Genomic DNA, 19422 nt, shown 5'->3' with positions numbered 1-19422 from the left:
TGATTTTAACCTGTCTGTGGGACTTTACAAAGTACTCAGAAGTATTTTCTTGGCAGAGAGAGGGTTTGGGTGGAAATGCCTCAGGGCAGAGAGTGCCCTCGGCAGCCATTACCCAGCTTGCCCTCGGCCCAGGAGCCTGTCCTCAACTTCTCTCAGCCTCTGTGGGGAGAAGGGAAGAGCACTTGCAGTGAGGAATCTCGAGGTGCGACTCCCTGAAGTCTGAGGAGGAGGAAAAAGGGACAAGTGCTGCAAGGAAGAAGAGCAGTCGAGTTTCGGGGATCGATTTTATTTGGGCTTCTCACAGTGGTTAGAGCCACTCCGTCTTCAGAACAATCACAGCACAGGAAATGCGTCACCGAGACTGCCCAGAAAAGTCTGACCAGCTGAATCTTATTGCTTAAAATACACATATTCACAACAACTGACAAAAGGTGATGTGCCTCACACGGGAATGTGTTAGCATTTGCAAATCTTCCGACTGTAGCACCAAACCCTCGACCAACCCCTTTCTTCTCGTTCACCTGGGACACCAGACTCCCTCAAATCTCCCCGGCCCCCTCACGAGTCCTTCAGCTCCCTACTTCCGTCTTTCGTCACGCAGGGCAGCCTCGTGTAGTAGCAGGGGCCAGACTGTGACACTGGACTCAAGCCCAGCTCCACCCGTTGCGTTTTCTTCTTCTCGTGCCTTTTGGGTTGGATGCTGCAGTGAACCCAGCAGTAAACACGTGGACCAGTTCCCCACTCTGACTGGAGAAGGAATCCTGAGAGGGCCAGAATCCATCCCTTCGACCAGTTAACTCAAGCAGGGTTCATTTTGGTAAAACTTGATCTCCTTTGAGACACTTCAGTGAGTTGTTTGAGACAAAAACAAAAAACAAAAGGTGGCAGGAAAGGCATCTGAGGGCTGCGGCACACTTCTGCCCACTCTCACCACACATCGGCCACGCGCTGGACCTCAGCAGAGGGAGGTAAGCCCTATGGCACTGTGGTGGCCGCCAAACCCTCCTGGCAATTCTGGGCAGGGCTGACGTCTGGGCCACAGCCAGTCCGAGCTTGACACTGAAGATCCAGTCCAGCTTCTGTCTGAGGTTCCACCCTGGCCTTCTGTCCCAAGCGGTTGTGGACACCCCCGGGGGCTGAGGCCGAGGGCCAGGAGCAGCCGAGGGAGGCAGACAGGCTCAGAGCACGTTTCCATTTACAAGGAGCAGATCACAGGCCTCTGAGCGTCCACGGAGCAATGTGCAAATTGCAGTGATGGGTAGAGTAAAACCTCTACTTGGAGCACAGTATCTCTGGCAAACGTGGGGACTGCCGCCGACAGCGCTGCTGAGTACACCCAAGTGCACAGTCAGACATTTGCTCAGTAAACAGTAAATGCGTAAAATAAATTACCTTGAGAGGGCTGCGCCTGCTCCAAACGCGTGGGTAACGTGAGCAGAGTGGCTGCCGTTCAAAGTGTATTCACAGGAAAACAGGGCTGGGGGCTCACACACAACGGACAGACACACACAGGTTATCCAAAAAGTCACTGTATACGGACTGCACTTTGTTCAACATGGATTTTGGTTTTGTGGACTCCAAACTCAGACACTCGTTCGCCTCACAGCCTTGGATTTGTCTATTGTGTGTGTGTGTGTGTGTATATATACATATATACACACATACACATAAACACGTGTGTATTCATATATATACATATATATACCTTCCTTTCTTACCATAACATCAATGCCTAGTCTGAATGTCATCGTTCAAGAGTGGGGGAAGAACCAAACTCTTCATATGAACAGGGCTGGACAGGGAATGTTAGTTTCAGCAGCTTGCTTTCTCCATTCAGATTATTCCTATCAAAGCTCAACTGGTTTTTGAAGCCAAACTACAATAATAAGGATCCTGTGGTCCTTCAGGATGGCTGCCTTCACCCTCCTACCTGGGCCACGTAGACACTTTACATAGGCTACAAAAATTAGTTACCCCACTCAAGGCAGGGCGGAGCAGGGAAAGGGCACGAAAACCACAGATAACCAAGGCATTTTTTCCCAAATGGTCAGTTTGAAAAAACAAACAAATAAACAAAACAACTTACTCAGAATCAAGAGAAAATACTGTGTGAGAGTCAGGCTGCGGGACCGCCCTTTCTCAGGTCCCACAGCCTCCTCATTTGTTCATAGAGAACAGTGAGACGTGAAGGCCGGCAGACGTGTGCTCGGGATGGGGGAGGGTACTGATCACCTGTGGGCACAGATCAAAGGGCAGAGATGCGGAAAGCTGCACCTCTATCCACTGCCACAGCGCAGGGCCTCCTGCTCACCCGCAGAAGTTCCAGAGATAGCCCCCACCCAAGCCTGCACACAAAACATCTCCTTCTGGCTCAACTGTAGCCAGGACTCATTGAAGGCCAAGTTGGGAAAAAGCCACAAATTTTCCTTTTCCAAAACAGAATTCTTGCCTGCCCACGGGTCAAGTTCTTATTTTCAGCTCACTTCTGTTGTTGTTTTTTTTTAAAAGAAAAAAACCAAAGAGAAGGCAGGTGTAATCTTCCACACTTGAACCAGTCCGCGGCCAGCCAGGACCTGCTGGGAAGGGGCCCCTCCAGGATGCATCGTGCCACCTCGATCTCGTCACCTGGAATTTGAGAGCACAAGCCCTTTACCAACCCGCCACGCAACCGCCGGTCAGCTCTCATCCTCCCACAGGAGGAGCCCAATTCCGGCTCCGGAGACACTGGCAGCGAGGGGCGACAATCCCCGGACCACTGGGGCTTCACCCAGGGCTGAGACCTGCCACCTCTCTCAGACTGAGACGCGGCGAAGTTCTCATCAACTCACACCAGAACATGAATCCACTCCATCACCAAGAGTCACCTCAGGGCACAGTCTCATCCCCTCCTTGGGGGCTTCTGAAACGCACATCTCTCTGACCCAAGCAGGTAGTGACACGTGACTTGAAAAGAGGTAAGGGGGGACGGGGTGGGGTATGAGGAATGAGTCACAGGACAACTTCTCGGCCCTCCGTGACACTGTATCTATGGGGAGAGAGGCACCCACACCCCAAACTGTACCTTGAGATGCAGGAAAACGCAGGAGCAGAGGGGAAAAAAAAAAAGGAACACAGTCACTTAATGCTTCTCTCACGGTTCTCCCCTACCCTGGTTGCGTCGCCAAGTTCTCGGGCGCAGGCAGGGCCTGCTCTAGCTGGGGGAGCTGCTGCTCTGGGAGTTTGGGGAGTCCTGCTCGTTGATGGTGTTCAGCAGCAGGCAGGCAGGCAGCCGCGGCAGGTGGGGGTGCCCGGGCTCCCGGGCCTGCTCCTCGGAGGGCTGGCAGAGCCCTTCCTCCTCGTCGCCAGGGGGCCGCACGTGGCAGCTGTCGCAGAAGTCCAGGGGCCCGTCCAGAGCATCGTCGATGAGCGCGTTGAACTCTTTGAGGTCGTCATCATGGTGGCCCCGGTTGCACACACACACCTCGATGCCCGAGTCACCTGTGAAGCGGCGACGTCTGCCGGGCGTCTTGTCTTTGCTGTCAGGGAGGGCGCCGCCCTGCTCGGAGCTGTACTCTTTCAGCAGCTCCTCCTTACATTCGGAATCCTTGTCCAGGAAGGCCCCAGGGTCCACCTCCCCCAGGCCGGCCACAGAGCCGCTGGGCTCCATCCCGGGGGCTTTGGTGGCTGCTGGGTCTGCTGGCACGTCGGAGGGCTCAGGGTCAGCGATGCTCGGGGGTCGCGTGCTGCTTCTGCTGGGCCCGGACAAGGGGCTGCTCTGAGCCCCCTGGGAGCCCCTGGTGGGGTCGGCGCCCAGGGGGCTGCCGCCTGTAGGGCCACACTGTGCAGGCAGCTGCTGCTGGAGCTGGAAGGCACTGTATGGTGGGGGAGGAGTTGGAGGTCGGTTCACCACTTCCTCATAAGGAGGTAGTAAATAGTTTGGCAAAAACCCTAAAATGGGGAGGTAGGGAGGAGAAATTACTGCACTGGCAATTGTTCTAGGACAGACTGCAGGCTCACACTAAGCATATGTCTCGTCCCACCCCCAGCATACCCACCGAGGGATGGCTACAGCTCTCTCAGGTGCAGGCGGGGCACAGGGCTGTGAACGACTTTGCAGAGAAACGGGGGCAGATTGGGAGTGACAGATTGTAGCTTCTGGAAATCTGAGAGCCCCTAAAGCTGCTTCACAGGCAAGGACTTCTGCTTGTCTGGAGTTAAGGCAGAGGGTTCAGCAAATGTGGGGAATGGCCAAGAGAGCTCTGCCTGCAAGGGACCTGTTTTCCACATGCACGCAAGTCTCATATTTCTAGCTCAGACGGTGTCCTCCATCTGCATCCCATAGGCCTCAGGGTCAGGGACCCTAAGTTAAGAGTTTCCAGATGTGTATCATGAAGAGAGCCTTTTTCTGGGAGGCTGGAAAACTGTGTTGCCTCTCACCCTAGCGTGGCAGGAGGTGGTCTGGAAATACACACCAAACCTCATCCTGATTCGCGTCAAGAGCGGGTGACTTACCAGTAAAGGGTGAGGGGCCTGTCATCAAGGCTTGTTAAGAACATGCCAGGGGAGTTACCTTTTGCTTTGAGGCACAGATGATCTAATTATAACAGTAATTGCTAGCATTTATTGAGCACTTACTATATGCCAGGTACTGTGCTAAGCACTTAACTCTTCTAGGTGTGGAATTCCAAATTTATGACTACTTTAGTCTGTAGAACACACAGCAGAATGGCTTTGGACAGGCTGCACTTCCGGGCCTCCACCGACCACTCGAGAGATCAGTGTAAGGAACCCCAGGGAGGGGCTTCCCTGGTGGTCCAGTGGTTAGGACTTGGCGTTCTCACTGACAAGAGCCCGGGTTCAATCCCTGGTCAGGAAACTAAGATGCCACAGCATGGAAAAGAAAAAAAAAGGAACCCCAGGGAAGTCAGGTGAGTGTGCCCTTCAGTGAGTCACCGAGTTTCTTGGTTCTCAGGAAGTCCCAATGCTACTACCCCCCACCGCTGCCCCTTTTGTAGCAGCCTCTGCTCAAGCGTATCACATGGCAGGAAGCAAAACGGGCAGATTTCAGGCCACTGACCTCTAAATCTCAATTCATTCACATCATACATCATACAGCCGCCTGCCTAAAAAAATCTGCCTAAACTAAAGGAGCAGAGATGTAGATAGAACCCCGCTGGTGTGGACTGGAATGGCCCAGTGGCTGCCAGGGGCTGCACCCACAGCACTGGCTCCTCGGTGCTAAAGGTGCGCATCCCCTTGTTCCCACACTTGTGAGACCCTGCTCTGTGCGGGACAAGGAGGCCAACCCCCTGTGCCCACAGTCTATGGGTCCTGGGCCCCGAGGGTGGGGTTTGGTGTACGTACTGAAATAAAATGGCAGCGCTGAGTAATTGTGGGCTTCCCGGTAGGCGATCAGGTTGATTTCATGTTGCCGCTGTTGGGCCTGAAGGCGGTGCTTGGCTCGGCGGTGGTGGCACACGCAGCAGCAGCTCAGGATGATGATGATGGTCCACACGAGCCAGAACCCTGGGGGCAGGGAGGCGAGACAGAGAGGCGTGGGCACACCATGAATGCCAGCTGGAGGGGCTGCTCTCGGCACGAGGAGGCCCAGGGACACTGAACGCCTGGTCGAAGCTGGCACTGTTGGCCCTTGCCTGGTGAAGGTACATTTAGAACCTGTGATCAATTTTCATGTTGGTACCAGAGTGAAAGACACGTGGGGCGGAAGAGGGCAGAAGTGTAAGAATGGTGACCGTAAAAGAGGTCACTCACTCCGGGGCGCCTCCAGGGCTCCTGGGGGAAGGGAAGAATGCCAAGGCATCTGTGCAGCACTGCTGGTCCTCCCATATTTTAGGTTTGGGGGGCATTTAAGTATGCTTACCTTTTAGGACAATGTGCCCTTCCTATCTTAAGAGATCCCTGAGAAAATGCTTCAGCCTCTCTTGGTGCCCACCTCCCCACTCCAGCCCTGCTCAGGCCCACAAGGACGGCTCCCAGGCTCCCCACCTAGAGTGAAGAGCCCCTCAGAATCCCCACATCTCAGCAGATGAGTGGTTGCCGGGGGCCTCGGAGGGGCTACCTGATAAAATTTTTTTCTCTACCATGTCGCCTCCGTCATACAAGAGTCACTGAAGTTAGAGGTGGAAAAATTCTAATTTCCTCAGGCCCATTTCTTCCCTGGAGAGTGTAAACAACTTCCTCTGCTCTTGTCACAATCTGGTACAATTCCATCTCCCACCATCACAAACAATCCACTCCCACCCACCTCGCTTTGGCCTGCTGCTGCATTAGACTCGGGACCATCAGCGGCCTCCCTTTCTTCCTCCTGGCTCCAGAGAAGGGTAAAGGAGCAGGGGAGAAGCCTACCGCCCTCTTCCCCAGGCAGATTGTTTCTTCTCATTTCCCACTGTGTGCTCTTGGATCATACTCAGAGAACCCTGGCAAACTCCAGTATAAGACTCCCTCTTCAATCTTCACACGTGTACAGAAAAGGCTTCTAATTTTGTTTTTTAATGAATGAGCAATTTTGCTTTAAAAAATATAGAGAGAGATAGAGAGGGAAAAAAGACTGGAAGGAAAAAATAGTGACATTTTAAGTCGTGGGATTATGAGAAGAAATTTTAATTTTCTTCTCCCAATTATTTTTCTTCTTTCAACTTATAAAACTGGAAACAAAGTAAGTTAAAACTTAAAAATATCTGTGACTAATTTTATTTTTGCTGGCTTAAAAAAAATTAACATATTTCTGAATAGGTTTTAAAATTCCTCTGGGAATGTCTTCATACAATGAAATGATATGAATCATTAAAAAATTATTCCCAGAATACTATATTTGACATATAAAGATGTTTCTAATATTAAATGAAAAAAAAAGATTATGAAACAGCATAAAATATGACCCCAATTTTTGCTTAAGAAAAAAGTATATATAAATGTCCAGAGGGATGATCAGGAAGTTAGTCATGAGGTTATTCCTGGACAATAGGACAGTAGATTTTCTGGTACCAGCTTTGTTTTTTGCTTATTGCTGATAAGATGAACAAGTACTTCTTTGAAATAAAAAGAATATTTTTTCTCAATAAAAAAATAATCTGAGGAATAATTTTAAGGTGAGTTTTTATTAAACGAGAATAGATTATATTATTTTTCATTTGTTCTCTATTCCTGAAGAACTTCAAGTTTTTCCCATTACAAACGTTATGTATATTTTTTATTGTCTGCTTTGTAATTATAAATTTGTGTTTAGAATGTGTTAAGTATTTCTACATCTCTTGTCAGAATGAGTTCATTTCATTAAAAAAAAAAAAAAAAAAAAAGGCTTCCCTCTCCCAGCAAACAGATTTGTAAAGGAATAAACCCGATTTTTTTTCCTGTTTGTACCAGAACACAATATTCTCAAAGATCCCACTGACATTTAGGGTGTGGCCTCTAGCAACACCCCGGGTGTTTCCTTCTGTCCCCCAGGGGTGTCTGGGCTGAATCTCCCCACAGAGCCACCCCTCTGGGGTAAGGCAGGATAGCAGTACAGCCTTCCAGCCCTGGCAGGCTGGCAACACCACTGTGTAACACCTTTGTGTTTTCAGCACATGTCGGTGTTCAACTGAACCTTCTGCTGAGGTCTAGCAATGGGAGAGCAGGTAGGAGGACAATGGGCAGAGAATCTCTTCCCCATTTCCCATCAGCAGACAGAAAAACCCCATTCCTAACCACAGTGCATAAATGTAAGTTGAAGTCAGAAGTCTCCCTTGTGGTCCTTCCCGGAGTCGCTGCTGACATTTGCTTAACTTGCACTTCTCTCCTTCCAATGCTCGCCAACTGGAGACTGGACACTGTAAGAGGAGCTCTCAGGGAATGGTTTTGAGGCCAGAAAGGAGCTCTGGGAGTGAACTGGCTTCCCGCTGCGGTCCTGTAACATCTCCTCCAGCCCCTATGATCTGTTCAGCTCCCAGCCTCCTGGGGTGGGGTCACACCCGAAGGAAGTGGCACAAATAAGCACAATGCATTCTGCTGAAGAGCCTGGCTCCAAGCGTATTTTAGAGTCAAGTCTAAAAGATTCTGGGCTAACCACTTTTTTATACTACCCAGCATCATCTCACAATCCTTTATACTTCTGTGTTACTTTATAATTTTCAAAGTACATTCTCCCACGAGATAATCAGCACCAAACTCTACAATTTTTTACCTCCCAAGTCATTTTTTCAATTGATTCTTACCTAAAGGTAAATTAACTTTTAACCTTAATGCTGCAATATATATGATCTAAGGCAAAACCTCTCAGCTATATTATGACGGGCTTAAAAAAAATAAAGTTATTTATTTATTTTTTGCTGCGTTGGGTCTTCGCTGCTGCGTGTGGGCTTTCTTTTTAGTTGCAGCAAGCAGGGGCTACTCTTCGCTGCGGTGCGTGGGCTTCTCATTTTGGTGGCCTCTGTTGCTGTGGGGCACAGTCTCTAGGCGTGCGGGCTTCAGTAGCTGTGGCACATGGGCTCAGTAGTTGTGGCTCGTGGGCTCTAGAGCACAGGCTCAGTAGCTGTGGCGCTCGGGCTTAGCTGCTCTGCAGCATGTGGGATCTTCCCAGACCAGGGCTCAAACCCATGTTCCCTGCATTGGCAGGTGGATTCTCAACCACTGCACCACCAGGGAAACCCTATAATAGGCTTTTAATAAGAAAAATCTCCGGCACTGGTTTTTATGTTGGCCAAATATTTCTGGTTCTCCCCCTTCCTGGCATGTGGGTAGGCTTGAACTTCCTGGCGCCCTTATGATTGTGACACTTTGGGGCAGCTTCTAACTAATAAATTGAGACTGGAAGTGACAGATGTCACTTAGAGGCCAGAACATTTCTTGCTGATGTGAGACCCTCTGTTAGTCTCCCTTCTGCCATGGCAAGCCGTAACATTCCAGATAGTGACTTCAGGGCCAGTCTGGCCCCAGGGGATAAAGAAGTAGGAACAAAGCTCTCATCCAACCTGTGATGGACATATAGTGTGAGTAATAAACCTGCTATTTTAGGGCCACTAGGAGTTTGGACTTGTTTATTACTGAGCATAACCTCTCGCCTATCCTGACTGATGCAGTATCTTTATAGGTTTTTCTGGGGGAAAGGATTTAAAATGTTCATCAGATTCTTAAGAGAATCCTTATTCCAGAAAAAGCCTGAGTTCTATTGAACTGAAATATAATAGAAAAAGAGGTCTTTTTTTTTTTTTTTTTTTTTTTTTAAGGAAAACTGAGGCAGGGTAGGAGGAGGCTGGGGGAAGAAATGAGACAAGTGGAAGGCATGCTCTTGGCAGAGTTACCCCAGTTATATTGAACAGCACCAGAAAACTCACATGTTTACTGAAATTCCATCAGCTGCTTCTGTTCATGTGGTATCATGGGTAGAAAAACCCTCCCTACCACATACCACTTATATGACGTGACATAAAATCTCGAACTGAGTTTTCCATTTCTAATATAGTATCACAAAGTGATAGTGTGGATCAAAACTAGGAGAAAACTAACTTGGGAGCAGAAGGGGCCTAGTGGGGTAATGAGGCATTAGTACAGGTCCAGGAAAGACCCCTAAGGACTGGTCCAACTTGATGGAGTTAATGTGGGAAGACAGAAGGCATTCTTGGTTTGACCCTCACAAAACGGATGCTACTGACAGCTATTCTAGTCAAAGCCGCGTCCCATCAGCTTTAAAAGGGGGACCGTCCAGACTAGTACCTATGGAGTTGTACAAACTTTTGATCTTTTCATTAGATTTCACAAACAAGGAGGAAAGTTCTAAAAAGGAAAACCTACTGAAAGAGCCACACAGAGAAAGACAGAAGCATGCCCCCCTCCCCAAACACACACCTACCCACCGATTACATTCCCCACTGACCTTTGAAAGCTGTGACCTCATGGTGGGACGCGTTTGTCATGTTAAGCAAAGTGGAAAACATGTTTTTAAAAACAATCACAGTCCAATGTAGGAACTGAGTCATGTGCCCCAGAGCTCACTATAAACTTGGGAAAACACCACTCCCCAACTGGCAGGAAATTCCTCATTAGGAAGCCAAAGTATACTGTCAACTAGCTCTCCTTCTACCCCACAGGATGGTGGGTGACCTCCCTGGCCCCTGATAGCTCTTAGCAGGAGCTCCTGACATGGCCGCTGTGGAGAAAGGACTGAATTTGGGAAATGAAGACTTTAGAGGACTTGCAACTTCATCGGAAAGACTGGACAAGTTTCATTTCCTAGCTTTGTGACCTTGATCATTTTGTCTTTACTTCCCTCATCTGTAAAATGGGGAGAATAATGGTTTCTGCCTACTTGGTCATTGTGAGGATAACCGAGTTAATATCTGTATGCAGAGTACTCAAGCATGCACATTCGAGACCTTTCACGACCTGCGCCCACCACCCTTCCAGCCTGGCACTGAGGAGTTCAGGAAGGGGGTAGCTTTGTGTGAGGCACACTGACCCCACTACTCAGCTGCGACCAACTGACCGGCTACTTAACGCCCCTGGTCCTGAGAAACGGGATATGCGTACCTGGCACGGTTGTATTTGGGGCAGGCTGAGCTGACGTGTGTGAAGACCTTAATGAGTGCCAGGCACACAGCAGAGTTCTATGCACGTCAGCACCCTCATCTCCCCAGGGCGAGCCCCGCAGCCCAGCCCCATGGCCACAGGGGAAAGGTTAATGAGATGCATGCTCTCTTCTTTCCCATGACACCTTGACCTATGGTGTTTGGTATTCCTCGGCCTGGGAAGTCATTCTACCCTTCTCCATGTGCTTAAATTCTATCCACCCTTTAAGGCTTACCTCAAATGCCACCTCCCCCATGCAGCCTGCCTGAATCCTGTCCAGCTAAAGCAAACTCTCCTGGCACATACATCGCAGTCCTGGCACGTACACTCCACTCTCTACTTTGCATTACTAGTGAGGCACATTGTCTTATCTCCTCTCTCTGCTCAGAGACTCCCTTCTTGATGGCAAGGATTCTGTCTCCCCACACGCTCTAACACAGAAGAGGCCACAGCATCCAGTAGGAACTTGTTAGAATTGCAAATTCTCAGGTCCACCTCAGACCTATTGAATCAAAAACTCTGGGATTGGGGCCCAGAAATCCGTGCTTTAATAAGCCCTCCAGGAAATGTAGATGCTTGCCAAAGTCTGAAACCACTGGAATAAGAGTTTGCTGAATAGATGACTGAATGATGACTGAAAGTACAAGTGCCATGAAAATGCATGGGATGATAATAATAATAATGGCCAGGTTCTTATAGCCTCAGCCACGGCAGTGGTAAACAGGACCCTCACTTCCGGACTGATGCAGACCCAGGAATGACCCCTGGCTTAACGTTACATGAGACTGAAAAGACACAGGAGTAAGGGCGCTGGCTGAAGCTTAAGGTCTGTGTGTGCTTGTGTGTCTGTGTAAAGTGGGCTCTGTGTGTGTATGTGTGTGTGTGAGACAGTCCTCAGCACATAGGAAAATTCAGCTAAGTAGTGGTATGAGGGTTGGCAGAAATGGCATTTGTTTTTCCGTGAGGCCTTCCCTGTAGGCAACTACGGTTAAAGAGGTACTTTGACAAAAACCCTGCCAAGGATTTCCTGGCTGAGATTTTTTCCTTCCAAAGGAAAGAGACAAAAAGAATAATGCAAAGCCCATTACTTTCACATTTCAGGCAAAGTTCAGAGGCAATTAGAGGGAACAGGGTTCAAAGCGCAAAAAGCACAGTTCTGATGAGAACTGAAAGGGCTCATTCCTACGCTCAGCCTCCCTCCTCTACACATCAGGCCGAGGCCAGGCCCCTAAGAAGAAGGAAAACCAAAGAATTCCGAGAGGGGCGGAACACTCACTGGGCATCTTCTGACCAAAAAGCCATTTCTTGGCACAGACAAGAGGAAGTTTGGCTTTTACAGTCTCCGTCCCCCCAGAGCTTGGAAAGCATGGGCCAACTTGTACAGGAGTGAGTCTTTCCTCCCCGTCCAGACTCTGGTCTCCGTCTGGCCTTCTCCTTTCCCCGGCTGACCACAACTGGAGAGGTGATGAGCCACTGTGCAGCTCTTCCCCTGGCTTTCTTCAGGCCCTCGGGAGGAAGTGCCTGGTTCCCAGACTGCCTGCCACCCTGCCACCTGGGTCTCCCTGTCCCAGCCGCCCCACCCCCAGCCCTGGCTTTGGTGACCCAATTCTGGTGGCTACTGAGTCTGCTCTGCCAACAGCCCAGGAGGCTCTGTCAATCTGAGATGGGGGCCATGAGCAACTAACTCCATTCTTTCCGCAACTGATGCCGCCTGGGCCAGGCCCCAGAAAAACAAGCTGCAGCTCTGTGGCTTTTTGGCAGCCCAGCTTCAACTTTTGTTTTAACAAGGGGTGGGAGGGAGAATTTGAGCCCTGTGGTTATCTGCATTTTGAAACATTTAAACACAGACTGTCCACCTGCCTGGCACTTTGTGTTTCTCTAGTGAGTTCCTCAGCCCCACCCCTTCTAAAATAGCACCAACAACTCCAGGCCTGCCTTTGCTGCTGCTTACATAATACTTGCAGGACTGGTGGGGACATCTTGAACCCTGTTCTCTCCTTGGGGAGGAGTCTGCCCTTAACCACCCCTGAGCCCATCCTCAAAAGGGAAGGACAAGAGTGAGGAGAGGTCCTGTTTGTAGGACCCACTCCCACTGGCTACAAGATCCATTTGCATTCAGAGGGAGAGGCTTCCCAGCCAAGAGTCTATTTCCTTTGCATTTCAAACAATAGCCCTTCTAGCTGCTTTCTGACCATATCACTGATGTGGGGGGAATGGGGAGATCAGAAAGGAGAAGGGGAAAAAGGGAAGAGATGGTGGTGATGGTAAGGGCATGGTTGACCAGCAAGCACAAAGTTTGTTTCCAAATGGAGGGAGTGATGGGGGGCTTAGAATTCTCTGGGGAAACAGCCTACCGTTTCCTCTAGCAACAGACAGTTATGAGAACCACTGCATGCTGGTCACCTGGCAACTCTCTGCCCTTAGGACCCTCCCATCCTCCCCTTCTTTGTCCAGCATCCTACAGTGTTTCGTCTGAGTTCCAAGAAGATTAGAGTACAAAGGGCTTTAGTGAACTCTCCAAGCCTGGGTCACTCCCTGAAGGCCACGGCAATGTCACCACCCTCGTGCAACTCTGGAAGGGGTGCAAGCAGTCCTGGCTGCCACCAAGCAGTGACAAGATGAGGACTGTCTCCACATGGCACTGAGCTGACAGTAAACAGGTTAGGTAGACTGGAGAAGCCTCTAGACACTTCAGTTTGTGATCTGGGGAAGGAAGAAAAGGGGCTGAACCTCCAGACTCCTTCTCTCCAGGAGGGCTCTGTCGGCAAGGACCTAGGAAAAGATTATCCCTTTGAGAGGGACCCTCAGAAACAGAGGCAGCTCCTTGATGATCTCTGGGGAATTCTGGAAGCCCTGGTGCTTCGTACAAGAAAATGGCATTACAGCCATCCACAGAGAGCAGCCCAGCATTCACAGCAGCTTGGCTGCTGCAAACCTCTCTTGGCAAAGATGGCGAGCCTAGGCACACGGGCTGGCCCATGAGAGGACGGAAGTTGTTGTCACTGCTCGGCACACCCTGGAGAGGGCATCAAAGAGAACCCCATTCAGGAGATCCTGCGGCAGACCTGCTAGCCACGGCTTCTTAAGAAGGCTCAGGACCATGTTCTCCGGTCTTTAGCGCGTGGTGTCCGAAGAGCACCAGACCTCTCCTCCTCTACAGAGAGATCGCTTCTAGAACCTGGAAGCAGATTCTGCTCACCAACACTGCCACCAAGAGAATAAGAAAAGGGCCGATCAGCCTATGGTTTCCCGATGGGCAGAGGCAGAAACTGAGACCCTGGGATGCCAAGACATCCCCAGGCGAGGACTTACACCAGAGTTCGTAGTAGTAGTTGCAGCACTGAGACTGTCCACAGCAGTGTCCCGTGTCACAGGTGTAGCTTTGATTGTTGGTACCCACGCAGGTTTCCTTATCCTGAAAGAAAGAAAAAAACACTGTCGCGTATTACATTACAGCTTTTAAACACTACTTTTCTTCTCATCCTCCTCTTACTGATCGCCTGCCCACCTTCCACCAAAACGGTTTGGACCAATGTGTATTGAAAGACAAGAAAGAGAGAGAGAGAAAGAAAGAAAGAGAGAGAGAGAGGGAGGGAGGGAGAGAGCGAGAGAGAAAGAAAGAAAGAACCACACAACAGCAGCAGATTTAAGAAAAATAATATGCTTTATTAAAGGGGGAAGAGGATTCAGTACACAAAGCCGGCTGGTAAAGAGCAGAGTTCTCCTTGCTTTCTTTGTATCTAAGCAGAAACACTCCACGTTCTGGTCCTAAACTCAGCCAGTAAGAAGGTGGTGATCCTCCTGTGATAGGCTGTATATTTTAAATAAATCCGTGTTCTCTGTGAAAGTTCCCAGAATGATGAAGGCAGCACGTGTTCTAGGATTGGCACCTGGTCAGTCAGTCCATCTTCCCTTCAAAACACGTATCTCCAAGGTTAATTACAGTGTGATTCAAAAGAAGGCTAAAAATCTTGCTACTAAAATTCTTTCAATCTTAAGAAAAGGGGTGGCTTGCTCAGGTGACCTAGTCCAATTTCAATTTGCTAGATCATTTTTTGCTTACCAAATGATCTCTTAATAATCTTGACTGGACCTAGGATTCACACTGTCCCTTGTCAGGGACAGCTACAGAAAGGGCACCGCTGAGTAACCATCTAGCATTTTGCCAAATTCTATTCACAGCACTGGTGGATGGAGATGGAGGTGGAAAGGTTTTTTTTATGTTTCGTAGTTAAGATATGAAATACCCCACCAGCTGACCTAAACTTCAGCCTCAAACGTCCTCTGGGTCACAATGCATTTGATGAGACCTAGAAGATCTGGCTTTCAACATTTCTTTGTTCTAAAGAAGTAACACATGCAGTGACTGGACACGGTCTTTGTGCCAAGCACTGGGTTGGGTACGAGGGATACAACGATGAATAAGAAATTGTCCCTAACCTCAAGAGGCACAGAGCTAGGAAGGGAAAAAACCCTGCTCAGCAAAGAAACTAAAACCACAGTATTATATGTGCTGCTACTCAGGCTGACCCTGCCCACAGTGTACATCCGGGCGGACGTCTGCCAGTGGAAACTCAAGTCACAGGGTCGGTTCCTGTTCTCTGGGTCTTGCTTTATACTACGCTGTCTGTTTGGCCAAGGGTACAAACAAAGCACTCCAGCGACTGTCTACAGGGCTAGAGGCTGGGCACCTGAAGCCACGAGGACAAAAGAAAAGGCACGGCTACAACCCAGATCCCTGGCTCAGTGAGTATTTCCACCACATCCTCAGGTGTTTCCTGGGCTTTAAGAGTCTTACACCCTGGTATAAAGGGGTTTAGGAAGAAGGAAACATGGGAAAGGCATTTGTCGACTCTGACAATGAGGGTTTCACAATAGTATTGCAAACAGAGTTCTTCCTATCTTTGCCTTCCTGTGTCCACCATAAGTAAAATGGCACACCTAGCAGGTGGCTGTCCAGTGGGATGTCTCCTCTGAGGCCTGATGCATGTGGAGAAAGCAGATCTGTGTTCGTTGCTTTTGCTAGAACACACCCTCTCCCTCTTGACTTCAGAGCAAAACACTGCTTTCCCAAGGACATCAAAAAGTTTCTCCCAAGTTTACCGGGCCCTGAAATGCCATTCTTCTGGCCTGGCTCACAAGAGCACAGTTCAAACTGTCCACATAGTTTCTAAAAGAGGCCGTGCTGCCTACACCCTGACACATGAAAGAATCCAGGGACACTTCTGCCTCAAGAAAATTCACCAGATGAGGTCCAGGCTCGGAACACAGGGCGGGCCAACTGGTCCTCCGTGAGGCATGAAATGGAACGTGTCTGAAATCTAAACAAGTGGCCTCCTCATGACCTACTGGTGTCAGCTTTTCTCTTGGCTCTCCCATCCCCCGAGGCAGGAAGCCCAGTGTAAACAGAACCCCACTCTTTCCCAGGGACAGCAGACTGTAGCAGCATCATTTAACTCCGTTCCTCAAATACTTTTTACCCAGTGTATCTCATCCCTTGCTTTCCTCCCCCCAAATAGAGTCCCCAAGTTGCCTGAGATGATCTTGGTTATGGGAACTGTCATTTTCTGCTGCAGAAGGAGGGAAAGCAGGTAGGCAGTTAAAGAAGACAAGATGTGGGTTCATGGACCTTTAGCAAGGAAGACATGAAGGATTAAGAAGGTAGCGAGATGTGGGTGTCATGAGCTCCTCCAGAGAAAGAGACCTTCTGGTATGAAAGGAAAATCCAGAAGCCTTGTGTTTGGCCCTAGCTCTGCCATTACAGAGGAACGGCACTCTGGACAAGTTACTCAATGGCCCTAGAGCTGGTTAAGATGCTCACTCACGTCTCCTTAAACCCAAAGGGTTTATTAGCCTAACCACCTCCCATTCCCTTTGACAGCAGCCTCGAGCCAATGCAAGAGCTCCTGTAACCCATGCCTCCTCTCAGTCAAAGCAAAGAACAGAGGTGTGCAAATGTTGCTTGGTGCTCTTCCAACCTTCCCTGTATGAGGAAGTCACCCAGAGGACTTTCAAGGATCTCCAGGCAGTTCAAGATACAAATGGTAAAGATTCAGTCAGATCTGGGTTCAAAGTCCAGTTCTCACACTATGCTTATTACAGTGTCACTTGGGTAAATGACTTAACTTCTCTGAGCTCTCAATATCAACGTTATTCTATGAGCCATTATTGCTGGGCATGAGAGACCATTCAATAAACAGCACTCTGCATTCACTTAGAACTATTTCTCAGAAGAGTAAAGTTCACTGGCAATGTGGGCTGCTCCAGACACCTGAAGAATAGAAAAAGGAACCAGAGAGAATGCAATGGAAAGTTCAAATATGAAAAATTCTCAGCACTCTTTTTTTTTTTTTTTTTTTTTTCTTTTTGCTGTATGCGGGCCTCTCACTGTTGTGGCCTCTCCCGTTGCGGAGCACAGGCTCCGGACGCGCAGGCCCAGCGGCCATGGCTCACGGGCCCAGCCGCTCCGCGGCATATGGGATCCTCCCAGACCGGGGCACGAACCCGTATCCCCTGCATCGGCAGGCGGACTCTCAACCACTGCGCCACCAGGGAGGCCCCTCAGCACTCTTTATGAGCACCCTTTGCTTTTCTTCCAAGCATCTCCAAGCACTACACACATATTATGTTGTTCAGGCCAAGTCTTGAAGAGTGGGAAGTTAATAGCCCACCTCACCCCCGCTTCTCGAGAGTGAACGAGCGATACATCGTGCCCTCCCTATGGGCAGGAGCTCTGTCTCCTCAATCCCCCTCCCCAACTCCAAGAATGAGCACAGTGCTTGGCACACAAAGGTTTGCTCAATGAAACAATGGCTATGCAGCCTCCGTGAAGGCAGAATGAGCTGGGGTGAATAATACGGCTAGTGTATACTGAGTACCTGCTATGTGCCAGGCACTGTTCTAAATGCCTTACAACTCTTCCTTCATCTAAACTTGAAAGCACCACTATGAAGAGGGTAGTATAAGAGAATTGAGGTCAACAGACGCTAAGTCACTTGCTGGAGGCCACACAGCTAGGAAGCAGTCCAATCTAATTCACCTGACTCCAGAGCCTGAGCTTTTAACTATTAAGCTACAGCCTCCCTGGTTTAAGTTATACTTCTTCACTTGCTTTTTACACTTCAGATGCTTAAATAAATCCACTTAAAAGCCCCAAACCAAACAAAATCAACATTTCGTCTTTGAGGGAAAAGATAAGGGCCCTGCCCTTGTGGAGCTCTTCGACTTTGGGGACATCTTCTACTTGGCAGTGAGGAGGGGCAACATGCTTGGGCTTCCTCTCTTCTTTGTTTGAAAGGTCATTATTTTCACATACTGATTTTCTGAAAAGCAGAATGGTGTTTGTCCCATTGGGGAACACAGGGCCTTCACTCCTTCCTTCAACATTTACTGAGTACCTACCCCGCACCAGCACTGAACTAGTGGTGGGGAACACAACGGGCACATAAAAGGCCAAAGCAGTCATGCTCTTTACCCTCATGGAGCTTAAAGTCTAATGAAAGATGATAAGGTAATCATACAAATAAAACTGTAGGAAGGGGCCTCCCTGGTGGCGCAGTGGTTGGGAGTCCGCCTGCCGATGCAGGGGATACGGGTTCGTGCCCCGGTCTGGGAGGATCCCATATGCCGCGGAGCGGCTGGGCCCGTGAGCCATGGCCGCTGGGCCTGCGCGTCCGGAGCCTGTGCTCCGCAGCGGGAGAGGCCACAGCAGTGAGAGGCCCGCATACCGCAAAAAGAAAAAAAAAAACTGTAGGAAGGAAAAATACGTGATTTGGTGAAAACTTACAATAATTAAGAACTAGGAACTAGACAAGGAGGTCCAGATAGCTGTGAGGAGGGTAAGCTTGAACTGAGATTGCCAGGATGGTTAGAAAGTTAGTAACTAGGCAAGAGGGGTGGGAAGAACATTCCAGGAAAAGGAAATGGTACAAGCAAAGCCCTTTAGCTAGGAAATGGTTGAACAAATAGGTAAGGAAGTTAGGTAAGCAGGGACAAGATGAGATTTGCATTTTAAAGATACTTTTTCCCAGGCAATGTTTTCATTTGCACAAACTCCTGGCCCAAATGTGCTAGAAACGTAGACCTGCCATAAAGAAACTTTGGGTGAATAACACATGCTCTTACGCTGAGGTCTTTCACCTCAGAATGACTGTGATGATGACCATCAAGATCCTCATTTGTTAAACGTGTGCCTTCAGCTCTGGTACCGCAGTGACCAGCTCCAAGAAACGGGGCACATATGGTCACCAAACAAAAAGCACAGGTGTGAAGAAGCAGGAAGCAAGACCAACACTGCCCTGGAAAGAACACTATTTACAGTGGAAGAGGATGAATAGTAGGCCTTCTGCACATACGCAAAAAGTTACCTCATCTCTTTGGCGGCAGCATAAACTATGGGACTAACATCATTTTCCTTAAGAGCTTCAGTGTCTTAGAGTTGCTATTCTTACTGAGCCACTGTAAAGGTCAATTTAATCAGTGTAAGAACTTTCAAAGTGCCAGCATAAAAAGAGACACTGGGCGGTAATGGTTCCCTGGGCATGGTTTTAATTTGCCAATTTATGGGGCTGGAAAACCCTGCTAGCAACTGGCAACAGCACCTTCATGCCCTTAGGAAAGCACTGAAGTTTTAAAGTTTAAAAGTGAAAAATAGGAAAATTGAAATCCTTCACAGGATGTTAAAGCACAGATGCTAAATCTCTTGGCTGCTGGATATGAATGAGTTTGGAGCACCATCTCTGGCCTTCTCTACAGGGGAAAGGAATGGTTCCTAATGGAAACATCCATTTCTACAAATCAAATTGCAAATATGTATTGATACCCTTTCCCCACGTGCCAGGCACTGTGTTGGATGCTACAGCTACCACATCGAGCAAGAGA

At 49.0% G+C, this 19422-nt stretch overlaps 1 protein-coding gene across 5 annotated transcripts in view; it reads right to left on the bottom strand.

The window, feature by feature from the left end:
- Positions 1–270: 270 nt before the first annotated feature.
- WBP1L (WW domain binding protein 1 like) overlaps positions 271–19422 on the bottom strand; it is a 59899-nt gene continuing 40747 nt past the window's right edge. For all 5 annotated transcript variants that reach the window (XM_082630393.1, XM_082630395.1, XM_082630396.1 and 2 more), the window contains 3 exons: positions 13855–13957; positions 5344–5505; positions 271–3927 (listed from right to left, as the gene is read on the bottom strand). In XM_082630393.1, the coding sequence (XP_082486519.1) occupies positions 3191–3927; positions 5344–5505; positions 13855–13957 (1002 nt within the window). In that variant the 3' untranslated portion in view covers positions 271–3190. The remainder of the gene's footprint in view (positions 3928–5343; positions 5506–13854; positions 13958–19422) is intronic.

This window comes from Mesoplodon mirus (genome assembly GCF_964341445.2).
Source record: "Mesoplodon mirus genome assembly, chromosome: 2".
In the NCBI taxonomy this organism is placed as follows: Eukaryota; Metazoa; Chordata; class Mammalia; order Artiodactyla; family Ziphiidae; genus Mesoplodon; species Mesoplodon mirus.
Note: the sequence above shows the minus strand (reverse complement) of the source record. Positions and strands in the feature narration are given on the sequence as shown.